The sequence below is a fragment of the Lagenorhynchus albirostris genome, chromosome 1, assembly GCF_949774975.1.
Source record: "Lagenorhynchus albirostris chromosome 1, mLagAlb1.1, whole genome shotgun sequence".
NCBI classification, from domain to species: domain Eukaryota; kingdom Metazoa; phylum Chordata; class Mammalia; order Artiodactyla; family Delphinidae; genus Lagenorhynchus; species Lagenorhynchus albirostris.
In genome coordinates, this window is record NC_083095.1 from 29897942 (window position 1) to 29912242 (window position 14301).

Here is a 14301-nt window from a genome sequence, read left to right on the forward strand (position 1 = left end):
AATCTGCCTGCCAATGCAGGGGACACGGGTTCGAGCCCTGGTCTGGGAAGATCCCACATGCCCGCGGAGCAACTAGGCCCGTGTGCCACACCTACTGAGCCTGCGCGTCTGGAGCCTGTGCTCTGCAACGAGAGAGGCCGCGACAGTGAGAGGCCCGCGCACCGCGATGAAGAGTGGCCTCCTCTTGCCACAACTAGAGGAAAACCTCGCACAGAACGAAAGACCCAACACAGCCAAAAATAAAAAAAAATGAATACATTAAAAGAAGCCTCAACATTTAAAAAAAAAAAGGTTCTTAGAGTTTACACTCATTTATATTCATTTAATGACTTAAGAGTTTCTTGTGTCTTTTTCCTCAAGGACCTACAAAGTCGTTGCAGGCAAAGATCACGCATCTTGACTTTCTCGCATCCCTTAGCAGACTCTTGGGGGCTGGGTACAGGATAGGTGTGTAATAAACATCATTTGGTGGACGTATGGGACCGACATGGTCTCTAACTCTAAATAAATAACATGGAGTTTGCACATTGACACTGGAGCAGACAGTCCTTTGCTCACAGCATATGCTCTTTTTAAAGTAAAAAAATAAAAAATTTATAAAGCCACTCTTTGGAAAAATGCCATTAGGAAGATGGGAATTAAACTCGTATATAAAAGAGAGCTTGGGGCCAAGAAAACACTGAGATTTCCATCTAATCCACTGAGAAGCCCCCACTTGGGCTAAGATCAGTAAGGGTCTTAGATAAGTCACATTTTCTATGTGTCTCTGTTTCGAAATCTAATACAGTGAAAGCCTGTAAACCACATTACCAGATTTTTCATGACCATGATATCTGCCCCTTTTAATGTGCTCCTTTCCTTTCACTTACAATGGGGCCCCATGTTTTGAAAGTTTTCATTTTTTCTACTAAACAGTAACTGTAAGCACATTAGACGTTTCCCCTCATCTTGATTAGTCGTAGCCCAATAGAAACAATCAGATGTTCTCAAGGGCATCAAGTGACAAAAGTAACCACTACACGAAGTTGCTAGAATTCCTCCCAAAAGGAAAAGCATGTTTTAATTAGCTTTTACAGTTGTGTCCTCCAGGTCTTGAATGATATTTACTTTGGCTTTCTGAAATGAGCCCGCTGACCATTCTTCCTTCTGGTTAGCCTGTCCAGTATTCAGGACCCTGGACTGGGAAGTTTTGAAGGGGATGGTCTCTGAACTGCCTTTCCACTGTGGATTTCCATGGTTTTATGGTTTTAGTTAATGGACAGCGTCATTAAATCCATTTGACCATTGACTTATCATTGGAGACATGTTTCCAATAACTTGAAAACATGACATCTGGACTTAAAGCACAACAAATGCTGGTATTGGTCACTGCTAATCTGCACATAAAGTTTGTTTCTCTGTGTCAACCTCAGCCAGATTAACTGGAATTGGAATCTGAACCATAACATCTGATTGACAAAGGGAGGTGGAAAGAGGGATGCAAATTTCTTCATACACACTCTGCACACAACTCAAACCTTGGAGAGATTTACCTGAGGTTTTCGGAACTGAATTCCGACTCCAGAAATCGTAGATGAAACTGGTCCCGCCCCACCTGGTCCTTCAATATCTCGTCGAAAGAGAAGCCCATCTCTTTACTCGGTGCTGGCTGGGCTCTTTGCTTTGGGAGGGGAACAAAGGTTTAAAAGGTGATCAATACCAGGCAAAAACCTGTGTCATATTCTCTTCAGCAACTCAAATTTATTTTGCTGCCACGGGCCAAAGGGAAATGTCTCATATTTAAGTGACAGATTCCATAAAACCTGCACAAATCCCAAATGCAGACTTTTGTGCACCAGCACTAGCCAACAGTAAAAAGTCTCTTTAAAGAAGGTATTGGAAGGGGGGCCACATTTAATCGAGGGTCACCAGGATGCCCGCCAAGTGGCTGCTCTACAGGAACTACAACCACCCCACTGACTCGGCTTCCCTGGGCCACTCTGTCAGTTATAAGTCCAACTCTTAAGGCCATCATTTTTTTCACTTAAAAAAAAAATAAAGAGGATGCCTTGTGAATCTGACCTTTCATCAAAGATGTACCCCCCCCCCTCCTGCCCCTTCCTCAATCCACAGGGGAAAACCAGAGTCCAGTTTAGATCCAGTCGGTCAGAAATGCATCCACTCATCCAGGATAAACCTTATTCAGTTGTTTAGAAGCAGAATGCTGAATTCACTCACTGATTTAACCACCACCCGCACAGTGTTTATGATGGCCTAGGCGTTGTTCCCAGCACTTCACATCTGTTAATTCACTGAGTCCTTGAAACTACTCTGAAAAAAGTACTAGTACTGTCCCCATTTTGCAGATAGGGAAACTGAGGCCTAGTGACAATTTGCCCAAAGACACACTAGGAAGGGATGGAGTGGAGACTCTAGGTCAGACAGTGTGGCTCCAAAGTGCAACTCTTAGCTCTGCTGTGCTGCCTCACATCCATGGGACCCTCTCCAAACCAAAGCATGGGGGAGAGGGGGATGGGGAATTGGTCTTATTCATTTTGTGTTGGAAGATGAGACTATTTCCTTCAGCTTCTGTCCTTTCCATTTACAGTTCACTTGCTGTATTTATTCCTCTGACTCCTTCTAGCAGCAATAGGGTGCTAGTTCACAAGCTACACACTGCCATCTCCCACTCACACGGTGGTCTGTGGACCAGCAGTGGAATCTCAGGCCCCACCTCAGACACGTGGAATTGGAATCCACAGCTTAACAAGATCCCTGGGTGATTTAAGTGCACATTAAACTCTGAGAAGCACTGGCCTAGCAATATTTATTTCCCCTCTTTTTTTGATATTCATTGATAAATTGATGTTTAATTTATGTCCAAAAAGAAGAGGGGGTTTACAAGAATACAATTACTAAAACAGAACAATAACAAAAACCCAAAACTCTTAAATATAACAATAAGAACAAGTGATGACAAGTCGTGGTAGGGGATGATTATTATACCAGAAAATCTAGGCTAGGGAAACTGCTGCAAGTGAACAAAAAAGTTTTGAGAGCTTCCTTGGAGCCAAGACAAAAAGAGATTTGAATGGATTACATAACTCTCAACATTCGAAAAAGCTAGCTTATGTTCGCCAGTAAAGACAACTTTTGCTCTGGTATTGAATTATAAGAGGAATTATCTCACAAGTCTTTAACATAAGAGGCACTGAAACACAATAAATGATGTTTCTGATACTTTTCTTACAACAAAAAGTGCAGGAAACTTTTACATACAGCTACTTTCAACAAAAGCCAGAAGCATAATTTTAAATTCTAGGATGTGGTGAAGTTATTTTTATGGAGAGCCAAATAATGAAGTACATAGTTTCATTGTCATCCGGCTTGATACAAGAAAATTATAGAAACTGGAGGAGAAAATAGCATAATATTCCATTCATTTTCAATGGTCGCACTCAGGCTTTTTGCAGGAGCTCAACAGTAGCCGTCTCTCCGCTCCCCACAACCAAATTTGGGTTATTCTCCCAATGCAGCTCTGTTGCCAAGGACAGAAGGTGGAGATAGAAAGTGTGTAGGTGTGGAATGAAAGCTAGCCACATTGGTTCGCAAAGGCTCCTGCCCACAGGGCTCAGAATCACTGCACAGTAGCGTCAACAAATGATGCAAGGAAGGTACATTTCATCTGCAAACACGAGTGCTGTGAGCGCTGCTCTGTAGTGTAGGGTACAGTGATCACATCCAAGTATTCCCCCTCTTTTTAAAAATGGACACAAACTTTTTATTATCTCTAACAGACATTAAGTGAATAAAATGATGTTTCTTTGTGTTATGGAGGTGACATATTCTCAATATTTATCTCAGGAAACTACACTTAGTAAAAAAGGGGAAGAGAGCACATGTGTGGAAAGGTTTGGAAAACAAATAGCTCTAGACCAGTGCTACCTGATAGAACTTTCTGCGATGATGGAAGGATTCCATATCTGTGCTCCAATATGGTAGCCACCAGCCACATGTGGCTACTGAGTCCTTGAAATGTGGCTAGTGTGACTGAGGAACTGAATTTTAAATTTTACTTAATTTTAAATAATTACAGCTTAAATTTAAGGGGCTACCTGTGGCTAGTGGCTCCTGTATTGGAAATCACAGTTCTGGAATGAAGTGATTCAAACCCATCTTTTCTATTGCTGCACCGCTAGGTGTAATCATTACCTGCAGGATCTTCTCATTCTGGGGCTTGTCCTCAGGGCTTGGGGAGGCTCTTGCGAATCTCTAGGGATAGCTCAATAGGGTGACAGTGGAAGACTAAGCCTACCAGGTCAAACAATGGGGAATTCCATGAAAGATCTCTTCCAAAGGGCCAGGCTGGGCCTTCTGCAACGAGCCAAGAAGACAGATCCTGAATTCTCTCAAACTCAAGCCACAGAACCAATCAAATTCAATAGCTTTCCAGGGCACAAAAAAATGCTGTTAATAGAGAAATCCCCCCTGGGGTTGAGGCTAGCAGCAAATATAGGACCCAGAGAGTTGCAGGAAAGCATCTCTTTCTGCCAGTGTCATGCTGTGACCTGGAATGGGCTCAGCTATCTGCTCTTTGCCACCAAAGTTGCAGGGCTCTGCAGGGATGGTGCTGGTGGCAGTTGCACCCCAGTCGAAGGCTGTGCCCAGAGAGCCAGGTGTGGAAAGTTGCTTGGTCACTGCAGTGACTGCCTTATGGACACACACCTACCACTAGCGTCACCACTTTCTGGTACCCAAGCAGCGAGACCGCATTCATCCTGCCGGGTTCCTTGGTGGTGGCAGGAGTGGGATAAGGGCCATTTTGAGGGTAAGCCAGAAAGCTTGGGGTGTCACAGTAGAGGCAGAATCGGAGGCCTAGGACAGAGGTCGGTACATCCAGAAAGCTGCAAGCTCAGCCTTCAGCAGAAACAAGGAGGTCTGGAGAAATAGGATACCCTGGTGTGGTAGTTTCCTAGGGTGGCCACAACGAAGTACCAACAAACTGGGTGGCTTAAAATAGAAATTTATTCTCTCACAGTTCTGGAGGCTAGAAATCTGAAATCAAGGTGTTAACTGGGCCGCTCTCTCTCTGAAGGCTCTAGGGGAGAATATGTTCCATGCCTTCCTCTTAGCTTCTGATGTTGCCAGCAATCCTTGGCATTCCTTGGCTTGCTCATACATTACTCCAGTCTCTGCCTCCATTATCACATGGTGTTCTCCCTCTGTATCTGGTTTTTCATTAGACATTTACTCTGTGTGTGCCTGTGTCTCTGTTTTCTCTTTTTATAAAGACACCAGTCATATGGATTAAGAGCTTACTCTACCCGAGGATGACCTTGTCATCTTAACTAATTGCATCTTTAATGGTCCTGTTTCAAATAAAGTCACATTCTGGGATTCTGAATTTTTAGGTGACATTATTCAAACTAGTACATCTGGGTTCTTTCAATTATCCATTATTCACAATCCTATTTCTGTATCTGGACACTTCACATCTGCTCCTTTTCTTCTAGAACATCTGGTCATTGGGATCTATTCTATTAAAAGCTTCTTGGATACAACTTTTCTATATTTGTCTTTCTTGTATCGGTTATTTCCAAGCAACATCCCTTTAAGGTTTAAGATCAGATTTGAACATATTGCTACCACGGAATGGTCTCTGTGGTTATAAAATAATTCTGAAAAGTAAAATATCTCTGAACATCCATCCCCAGGTGACCAGGTCAATAATTTTACCTTGGCCCAACTCAAACAAATAATCCATGGAACTCACAGCTCCTTTATTTCCATCCACGGTGTAGGAAGGCTTCCTTATGACATATTTCTAATTATGGTTTTATACCATCATTTAGCTTCTTAAGGGTTTATGTCATTGTCTCTCCAGGCTATCTTGTGAGCTCTCTGATGGAAGAGATCACATATCACGTGTCTTTGTATTCATCATAGTGCTTTTCACACAGCAAGTATTTAACGCTAAGAGGAAATCAATAGGATGTGTATAGTGATGTGGATGATGTGACCGTATACTGACAGTATTTTCTAATCGCTAGCTGGATGCTTTTTTCTAACTCTAATTTCTCTTCTGTGTCCATTGATCCTCATCAAATTCTGCCTCCCAGTGAGCGGCCCAAACCAACATATAGCAAAGACAGGTGGCTCTCCAAGGGAGTCTGTCATTCCAGTTGATCTCCCAACTAAAGAGCATGGAGGAAATCTCCCAAACTGAGAACAAGAAAGCCAGATTCACAAGAAGCAGCTATCTATAAAAACACTCAGCTATCTTCAAAAGATATTTGAGTTATCAGAAAAACTATGATACAAGGGATTGTTCCTTGACCCCATCTCAGGACCAGGGCGGTTGAAGGAACAATCGCAATTTTATTTAATGCCCCAAGAAAACCTGAGGGTCCTAAATACTTCAATGGGGAGTGGTCCTATTATTTGTTGCTGTGTAACAAACCATCTTCAAACTCAGTGGCTTAAAACAACAATTTATTCTTCTCTCTCAGTATCCCATGGGTTGACTGGGCTCAGCTGGGTGGTTCTCACTTGGGGTCTCTCAAGAGGTTGTAGTTGGATAGCAGCTGGGGTGGTGTCATCTGAAGGCTGGACTGGGTTGGACATCCACAATGGCTCATCACATGGCAGATGATGCTGGGTGTTGGCCAGGAGCTCAGCTGAGGCTATCAACCTCACGGTCTCCCTAATGGTTTGGGTTTCTCACGGCTTGGCCAACAGGTTCTAAGAAGGAGTGTCTTAAATGACCAAGGGCTGCTTTATGACCATTTTCTCAGAATGTTACTTCTGTCATACTCTGTTGGTTAAATAAGGCACCAAGGCCAGCCCAGATAAAAAGAGCAGGAGGTGTCCCATCCTGATGTAAGCAGCAGCCCAGGCATACCAAGAGAGAAGGCACCGACGGGGCCATATTCGGAGACTGACTGCCACAGTGAAGGAACTTGACTAATATCCTGGATGAACAGTTCTATTAAACTTGCTGGGCACGGGCAGCTCAGGGACGGTCTCTGCCTCTCAGCAGGTCAGGCTAGTTGGGAGTGGATGCCATTGGCCAAGCAGGATGAGCCGGCTTCCTTGTAGCTCTTTGCTCATGCACCTTTGCCCAGTATAGAGAGAAAGCCAAACGTATATCATGTGGTGAGAGCAAATCATGAACCACAATCCTGCAGGCAATGCCAGGTTCTTGTTAGATCCACTATCTGGCTGATGGCATATTCAGGAATACTTCCCAGAGACACTCTCCTGGTGGTGTTTAGACTACAGAGCTCTCTCCAACTGAGATCTGGCAATCTGGGGCTTTTTTTCCCTCAATGACGAGCCCTGGCAATCACTACTTTCTTTATCAAACCTTGATTTCTCAGAATTTCCATGAGATAGACTTGAGGCGCATCCTTTAAAAGGGCAGCCTTGTATTGCCCTCTGAACATGCCCTTCTCATTCTTGGATTTCTAGATCTAAACATTTGTCTGAGAAGGAGACAGGATTAAACCACAATTTTCTATTATTTATGGTACAAGGTGCATATTCCTGCCAATTATTCTGTTAAACCCTGTCACCATCTTCCACTGGGTTGTCTGAAACCTCCACAAGGCAGAGACAGCATGTTCATCTCTGTGGAATCCAGACGTTCTCTGAGATGCCCTCCGCCCTGGACATCGTAAAGAGTCTGTACCCATTTGCTCATGCCCAGTAGAAATCACAGCCCACCTCAGATGAACACGAAGTCCCAAGGGACTCCTGCTCTCTCCCATGCTGCCTTGACTCTTCCACACACCTTCACCCATCTTCACCAAAAACCTCCTTCACACAGTGTTTGGGAGGGTAGAGCCTTTACTGAAATTGGAGGGTCTTGAGAAGGGGGTACACATTGCCCCATCCAGCCAAAGGCAATTTAAAAAAATCACTGAGTCTATGCCCCAAGCGACATTAATGTCCTTTGCCAAATGAGGAGGAATCCTGAGGTCGGGAGGTAAGATACCACGTTTATTCACCTCGCTACATGAGTATCTTGAGAGACCTTCTTGCTCAGAAGGCAGCACATAGTAGGTTCACAATACTATTTGTTGAATTAAACTGAAACTGAGAAAAAATAACCTTTGATTATTTTACTGGTCATGTTCAGCCTTTCTTTCACGGACAAAGGCTGTTTCATCTTTAGACTGAACCAGGATGTTGGCACTGATCCCCGACTCCGTGTCACCAAAGGCAGGTACCCAACCACTGCCAGCATCTGACTGGGTGGGAATGTCCTACTGGGAGAAGAAATCGGGCCTCACAGCTTCTCTTCATTTTCACTTGTATCTAAATAACTTGACTCTGCTTGAAGGTAGACAGAACACTGCAGGTGTTAGGTCAGGTGTTATGATTAGAGTAGAAGCCTGAGCAGTAAGAACAGAGCCAGAGCCTAGTTGTGGGGGCAGCTCATCCCTTGGGGACCAAGCTGATAGGTTGGGATAAACCAACAGGCCAGATGACTGCCATTTTCCCAAGCTATCACATGTTTTATTACTGACTTTCAAGAAAGAAGGAGGAAATCCTGGTGTCATCATGGTGAATTCAATTCATGCACTTACCTCTCCTCCTTTCCCAAATACCAACAAAATGGCCAACAGAATGGTCACTTCTCCACCTATCCTCCATCCAACCTATACCTTTTGAGTACCTACTGTGTGCCAGACAGGGGTCAAGGCACTAAAATAATTTTAAGTCTTATCTAGAAAGAGAACCAGGGGGAGGATGGGATATAGAGTGACTGGATGGATGGGGTGACCACTACAGATTGAGTGGTCATAGAAGACCTTTCTTCTTTTTTTACATATACATGCATCTATTCTTCTTCAAATTCTTTTTCCATTTAGGAGAAGACCTTTCTGAGGAAGGGACACCAATGCTGAGTGAGACTTGAATGAGAAGGGAAGTCAGCTGTGTGAGGTCTGCGGAAGTGGTCCAGGAAGAGCCTGGAGTTCCATGAAATACTAAAAAACAAGACAAAACATAGTGTGTAGAGGCAAAGAAATTTCCTACCAGCAGATGGCAAACGCTGAGGAATTTCATGAAGGTATGAAGCAGTTGGACTCACGGAACTGGTGACAAAGCTGATTGAGGGCCGCCTATGCTTCTAGTGGGGCCATCTGGGAATAAAGTAACTTAGTGTCCCCAGCATAAGTCTGGGAAAACCCCAAGCCCTGGGCAGCAGGACTGGAAGTAGAGGCAGTTGGTGGGCACTAAACAGGGGACACAGGGAATAAACTCAGAAATACGGGACACGGCTCCCTGGGGCAGAGAGAGTCTCCTAAGTAAAGGGGGGTGTTTTCTGGCCAGCTTCTCATGTGGGCAGTAAAGCCAGAGGGTGGTGCCTCTGTAACCTAGGGGTGGTACCTCTGTAACCTAGGGGTGGTACCTCTGTAACCTAGGGGTGGTACAGCAAATATGGATGGGAAAAACATCTCAGCAAGGCAGGGAGACTTCGAAAGATGCTGAGGTTTTCCCCTACTTCTCATAGGTTTCTGCAGATCTATCTGGGTGTCCCTAAGATCCCTCAGCAGAAGGGAGAAAGGGTGGCCTTCTTGGGAAGCACCACGGAGAGGAAACTGAAGAACTTCAGAAAACCAATCAGGGCCTGAAACACAGCAGCACGCTTGGCTGCAGGGACGTTGGGCTAAGGAAAGTTGGGGCTCAACCACCCACGGACCCCCGCAGCCACCCATCCCACTTCCAGAGAGGACCCAGTCTTTCAGTCTGTTCTTGGACCGTATGTCCAGAACCCAGAGGAGAACCCCGCCGATTTACCTGTGCCCTCCTCCCGTTAATACACTCAGGTGAGGCCGTAGAGCCACGTGACCAGAGGAGAGCCTGCCCCAGGTCAGGGGAACTTAGGAGCCACACCAGGATTTCTCAACCTGTGCTGTGCCTCAGAATCACTCAGAAGGCTTGCTAAAAATATAGGCACCCAGAATCACCCTGGGGCATCTGTATTTGAATGAGCACCTGCAGGTGATTCTGATGTACCCCGTGGTTTGAGAACCAGCCTCCCAAACAACTACTGAGGGAACCTCATCAGCTACTGGTATAGTCCATCTGGACCAGGGCTGTACATTAGCATAAAAGTAAGAACAAAACGCCCCACTGCCAGAAATTCTGACTTAATTGACCTGGGGACGGGACTGGACATTGGTATTTTTTAAAATAAGCTCTCCAGGTGGTTCTAATGTATGGCAAAAGTTGAAAGTCAAGACCTTCATTTATGAAAACCAGCAGTACCCCAAATTTCTGGGTCTCTGAAAGGATTGATCTGCTCTGAACAGTGATTGGAGTACTGAGACAATGAACAGAAACAATGATTCTCTGATCAATATACCCTGTGAAATAGACTAAGTGGTAGAAATAGAGGGAAGATATGAAAAAACATCTGTATCCCATCCTCAGGGCGATTCAAGAGGATAAACATCACTAGAACAGAGCAGGCTACTAAGAACAAGTAGTCCAAGAAATATTACAGATTCTTGGAAATAAAAAGCACGGTTGTCAACCACTCTTCTCAACACTTTGTAGGAAAAGAAAAACTCATTAAAGTATAAAATCACAGAATGGACACCATTGAAACTGGTGACTCTGAAGAGTAATTCAAGGAATTCTATCCTTGAATATAGAATAAAAAGATGAAGAGATTGAAAAACAGTAGAGAAAAGAGATAGGGCTGCTACACCCCACATGACCAGAATTCCTACAAAAGGATTTCCTGAAAAGAGAGGGTAGAGTGGAGAAAAGTGTAGCAATAATTGAAAGAAAGAAAGGAAGGAAGGAAGAAGGAAGAAGGAAGGAAGGAAGGAAGGAAGCAAGGAAGGAAGCAAGGAAGGAAGCAAGGAAGGGAGGAAGAAGGGAAGGAAGGAAGGAAGGAAGGGGACCCAAGTTAAAGAAAGATTTAAGTTCTTGGATCCGATCAAAGGGACTACCGAGGGCATGTCAGAAATATTAGAAAGAAGATACCCATCTACATACTATATTCTTTTAATGTTGATTGAGAAATATGTCTCAAAGTGTTAGTTTCAAATATATCAGGTTGGGACTTCCCTGGTGGCGCAGTGGTTAAGAATCCACCTGCCAATGCAGGCGACATGGGTTTGATTCCTGGTCCGGGAAGATCCCACATGCTGCGGAGCAACTAAGCCCATGCGCCACAACTACTGAGCCTGTGCTCTAGAGTCCGTGTGCCACAACTACTGAAGCCTGTGTACCTAGAGCCCGTGCTCTGTCACATGAGAAGCCACCGCAACGAGAAGTCCATGCACCGCAGCGAAGAGTAGCCCCCGCTTGCCACAGCTAGAGAAAACCCACACGCAGCAACGAACACCCAACGCAGACAAAAATAATAATTTTAAAAAAGAAGTATATATATATATATCAGGTTAACAAAGCTCTGGGGAAGAACGGGATTTGGAGGAGGTAAAGAAAAACTTCTAGTTTTCATTTTTTATACTTCATTATTTGCTTGAAGCAATGACATTTTAAAATAAACCCCTTAAAAGTATGACTAGACTAGAAACAAGAGTAACAAAAACTAATACAAAACTTGATTAATAAAGAAAAAGTCAAGGAAGAGAAACAGAAACAAGAAGAAAAATTAGATTCAGAAAACATAAACTATCAGGAAGAAGATTAACTATATGATCCGAGTAAATGTGACTGCTTTCTATCCCAAAGTCTAAGGCAAAACATACCACTAGAAAAATGGGCAAAAAACACAAAAACAGGCAAGCCACAAAAGAAAAATGAGTATCTAGTAATCACGAGAAAAGATTCTCAAGTATGTTAACAAAGAAATAAAAGTAAAATATTTTTATTTTCATCTGTCAGATTTGCAGAGATAAAAAAACTTGATAATGCTTGGGTTGGTAAGGATGTGGGGAAATGGGCACTTTTAAGTTGAGGGCATGAAAAAAGTTGTTATTGTTTTGCTCCAGGGGAATCTAGCCATATGAACTAAAATTAAAATATGCATACCATTCTTAGCAATTCCAACACTGGACATTTATCCTGAAGAAATAATTGGACTTGTGCCTAAGGATGTTCCTTGTATCACTGTTTATGTTAACAACAACAACAAAAGGTTATAACCTAAATATTTTTTTTCCCAAACAGTGACAAACTTTATTGTGGGGGGTTCCCACATGGGATCCCACCCTCTTAAATAAAAAGGTGCATAGAAAAGAAGGGATTTAGAAACCTTTGTACGATACCTACATCCTGGGCCCCAGGGCGAGAAGGGGGCAATTGCTGGGTGGGCTGCGGGGGTGGAGGCAGGGCCCTTGCCACCTGCATGCCCACATCCGCCCTGAGCATGAGGGTGAGGGAGAGATGCTCTGGGAGGGACGAGGGCGCTCCCAAGTTTGGGGCAAGATGGCTGCGGGCGAAGTGTTATGACCTGGGCATTAGTTAAATAAATTACACTACAATTATGTAAGTGGACATGATGTAACTATTAAAAAGCATAGGCGGATCTATACGTGTTTACCTGGAAAGATTGCCATGATATATTGTTAATTAAAAAATTACGGGACAATGTATATGTAAAGGACCTATTTATCCAAAAGAATATGATATTGTATATACAAATAGATCTAAAGGAATAGACAGTAAGTCAAAGGTTTTCACTCTTCCTTAGTTCATGGTGCTCTTAATGTCTCACTAAGTTTTTCATGGAGCCCCTGGGCCAAAACAACAACAAAAACCTTAACAGTTTTTTTTTTCCTTAAAAAGTCAAAGAGCGTAATATGTATCTATGTCCTAACAACTTAATGGCTATTTGAAATACATATAAATTGAAAGAAAAAATAATATGTTTACTTCATTCCTAATGACCGCGTGTGTGCTGTGGAGTACGGCACATCTTCTCAAACTTTGGAATCAGACTGGACCTGCCCCCTCATTTCCTAGTCCATGTTGATTTTTGTCCAGTACTTGCTTTTTATCACAACAACTGCCCTGAAAACCCAGATTTGCAAAGATATGACATCACTGGAAGGAATGTAATGTGATCTAATGTTGAGAATGGTGAACGACCATAAGCTAATCGTCTACACAGTATCTGACATGGGTTGAACATCACTATGTTTCCCTCAAAGATTTAGAATGTCCCGTGGGAACCCTGTGAGTTCCCTGCAGCAGCCTAGAGTGCCCTGGTGCAGTTTGGGAATCATGGCATTAGACTATTAACAAAGGCTCCTTCTGGAAAATGAGATTGGGCTGGAGGGAGAAAGAGTTTGCTTTGTTATGCCCATCTGGACAGTTTGAACTTTTTATAAGAAGCGTCTATGACTTCTATTACTTCTTATAAGGTTTTCCATTTTAAGAAAAGAAGCCAGAAAAAGAGCAAGAATGAAAGTGAATGAGAGAGAGATAAAGAAATGAAGAACAAATAAAGAGTTGTCTCACCGAGGGGCAGAGGGTACAAAGGCACACCACACTGGGTTTCCTTTTGTAATCGTGAACGTGGTCTAAGTCTCCCTGGGCTTCGGTTCCTCAGCTACGAAGTAAACACACTAGTTTCTCTCATCGATAAGGAGCTATGGGATGGAACCACTGCTGCCCGCTATTCCAGAAGAGCAGAGTGATGAAAACCACAGCTCTGGAGCCCTCTGCCTGGGTTCTAATCCTAACTCTGCCACCTACTTGCTGTGTGACCTTGAGCAAGTTCACTAACTCCTCTGTGCTTCAGTTCCCCATCTGTTCAATTGTGAGAATAATAATGTTTACCTCTTGTGGGGATTCAGTGGAAGACACTTACTGTGTGGCCAGCACAGAGTAAGGGCTAGCTATTATTGTTGCTGCTGCTAATGTATAAAAGCTAAACTGACCCACAGATTCTTGCCCTCCAGCAATCAGAACTAGGAAATGTGAAGGACTGTCCCAGTTATCAATAACATCTACAGGGTCATAGAGAGGTCAGAGGGAAGCCACAAAGGATCCATGTACAAAGCTATTAGGAGGCAGAAACCATGGGTAAGGAATCCAGTTGGGTGGTTACTTGAGGGGTTTCTGTTCTATTGATAAAAAGAGTCAAATTAAGATAGGGTGTAACATAATTTCACGATCTCATGCATTGCCCCCCGCACTCCCGAACATTAAAACTTTTTTTTTTTTTACCTCATCTCTATGTCCCATAAAGCAATATCGTCACTGATCCAGGGATTGGACGGCTCAGCTGGCGTGACCAAAGGGTCATATTCCACATACTGTTCTGTGTAAGCAATTAAGCTGCAGGAGGGAAGCAGAGCCAAGAATGCCACTGATTTCCTATAAAAGCGT

General features: G+C 43.6%; 1 protein-coding gene across 1 annotated transcript in view; it reads right to left on the bottom strand.

Moving 5' to 3' along the window:
• The window catches only part of RGS6 (regulator of G protein signaling 6), a 575553-nt gene that overhangs the window by 54803 nt on the left and 506449 nt on the right, over nt 1-14301 (bottom strand). Inside the window, 3 exon segments of the mRNA XM_060139971.1 lie at nt 1533-1626; nt 1629-1660; nt 14140-14250. Coding sequence (XP_059995954.1) covers nt 1533-1626; nt 1629-1660; nt 14140-14250 — 237 coding nt within the window.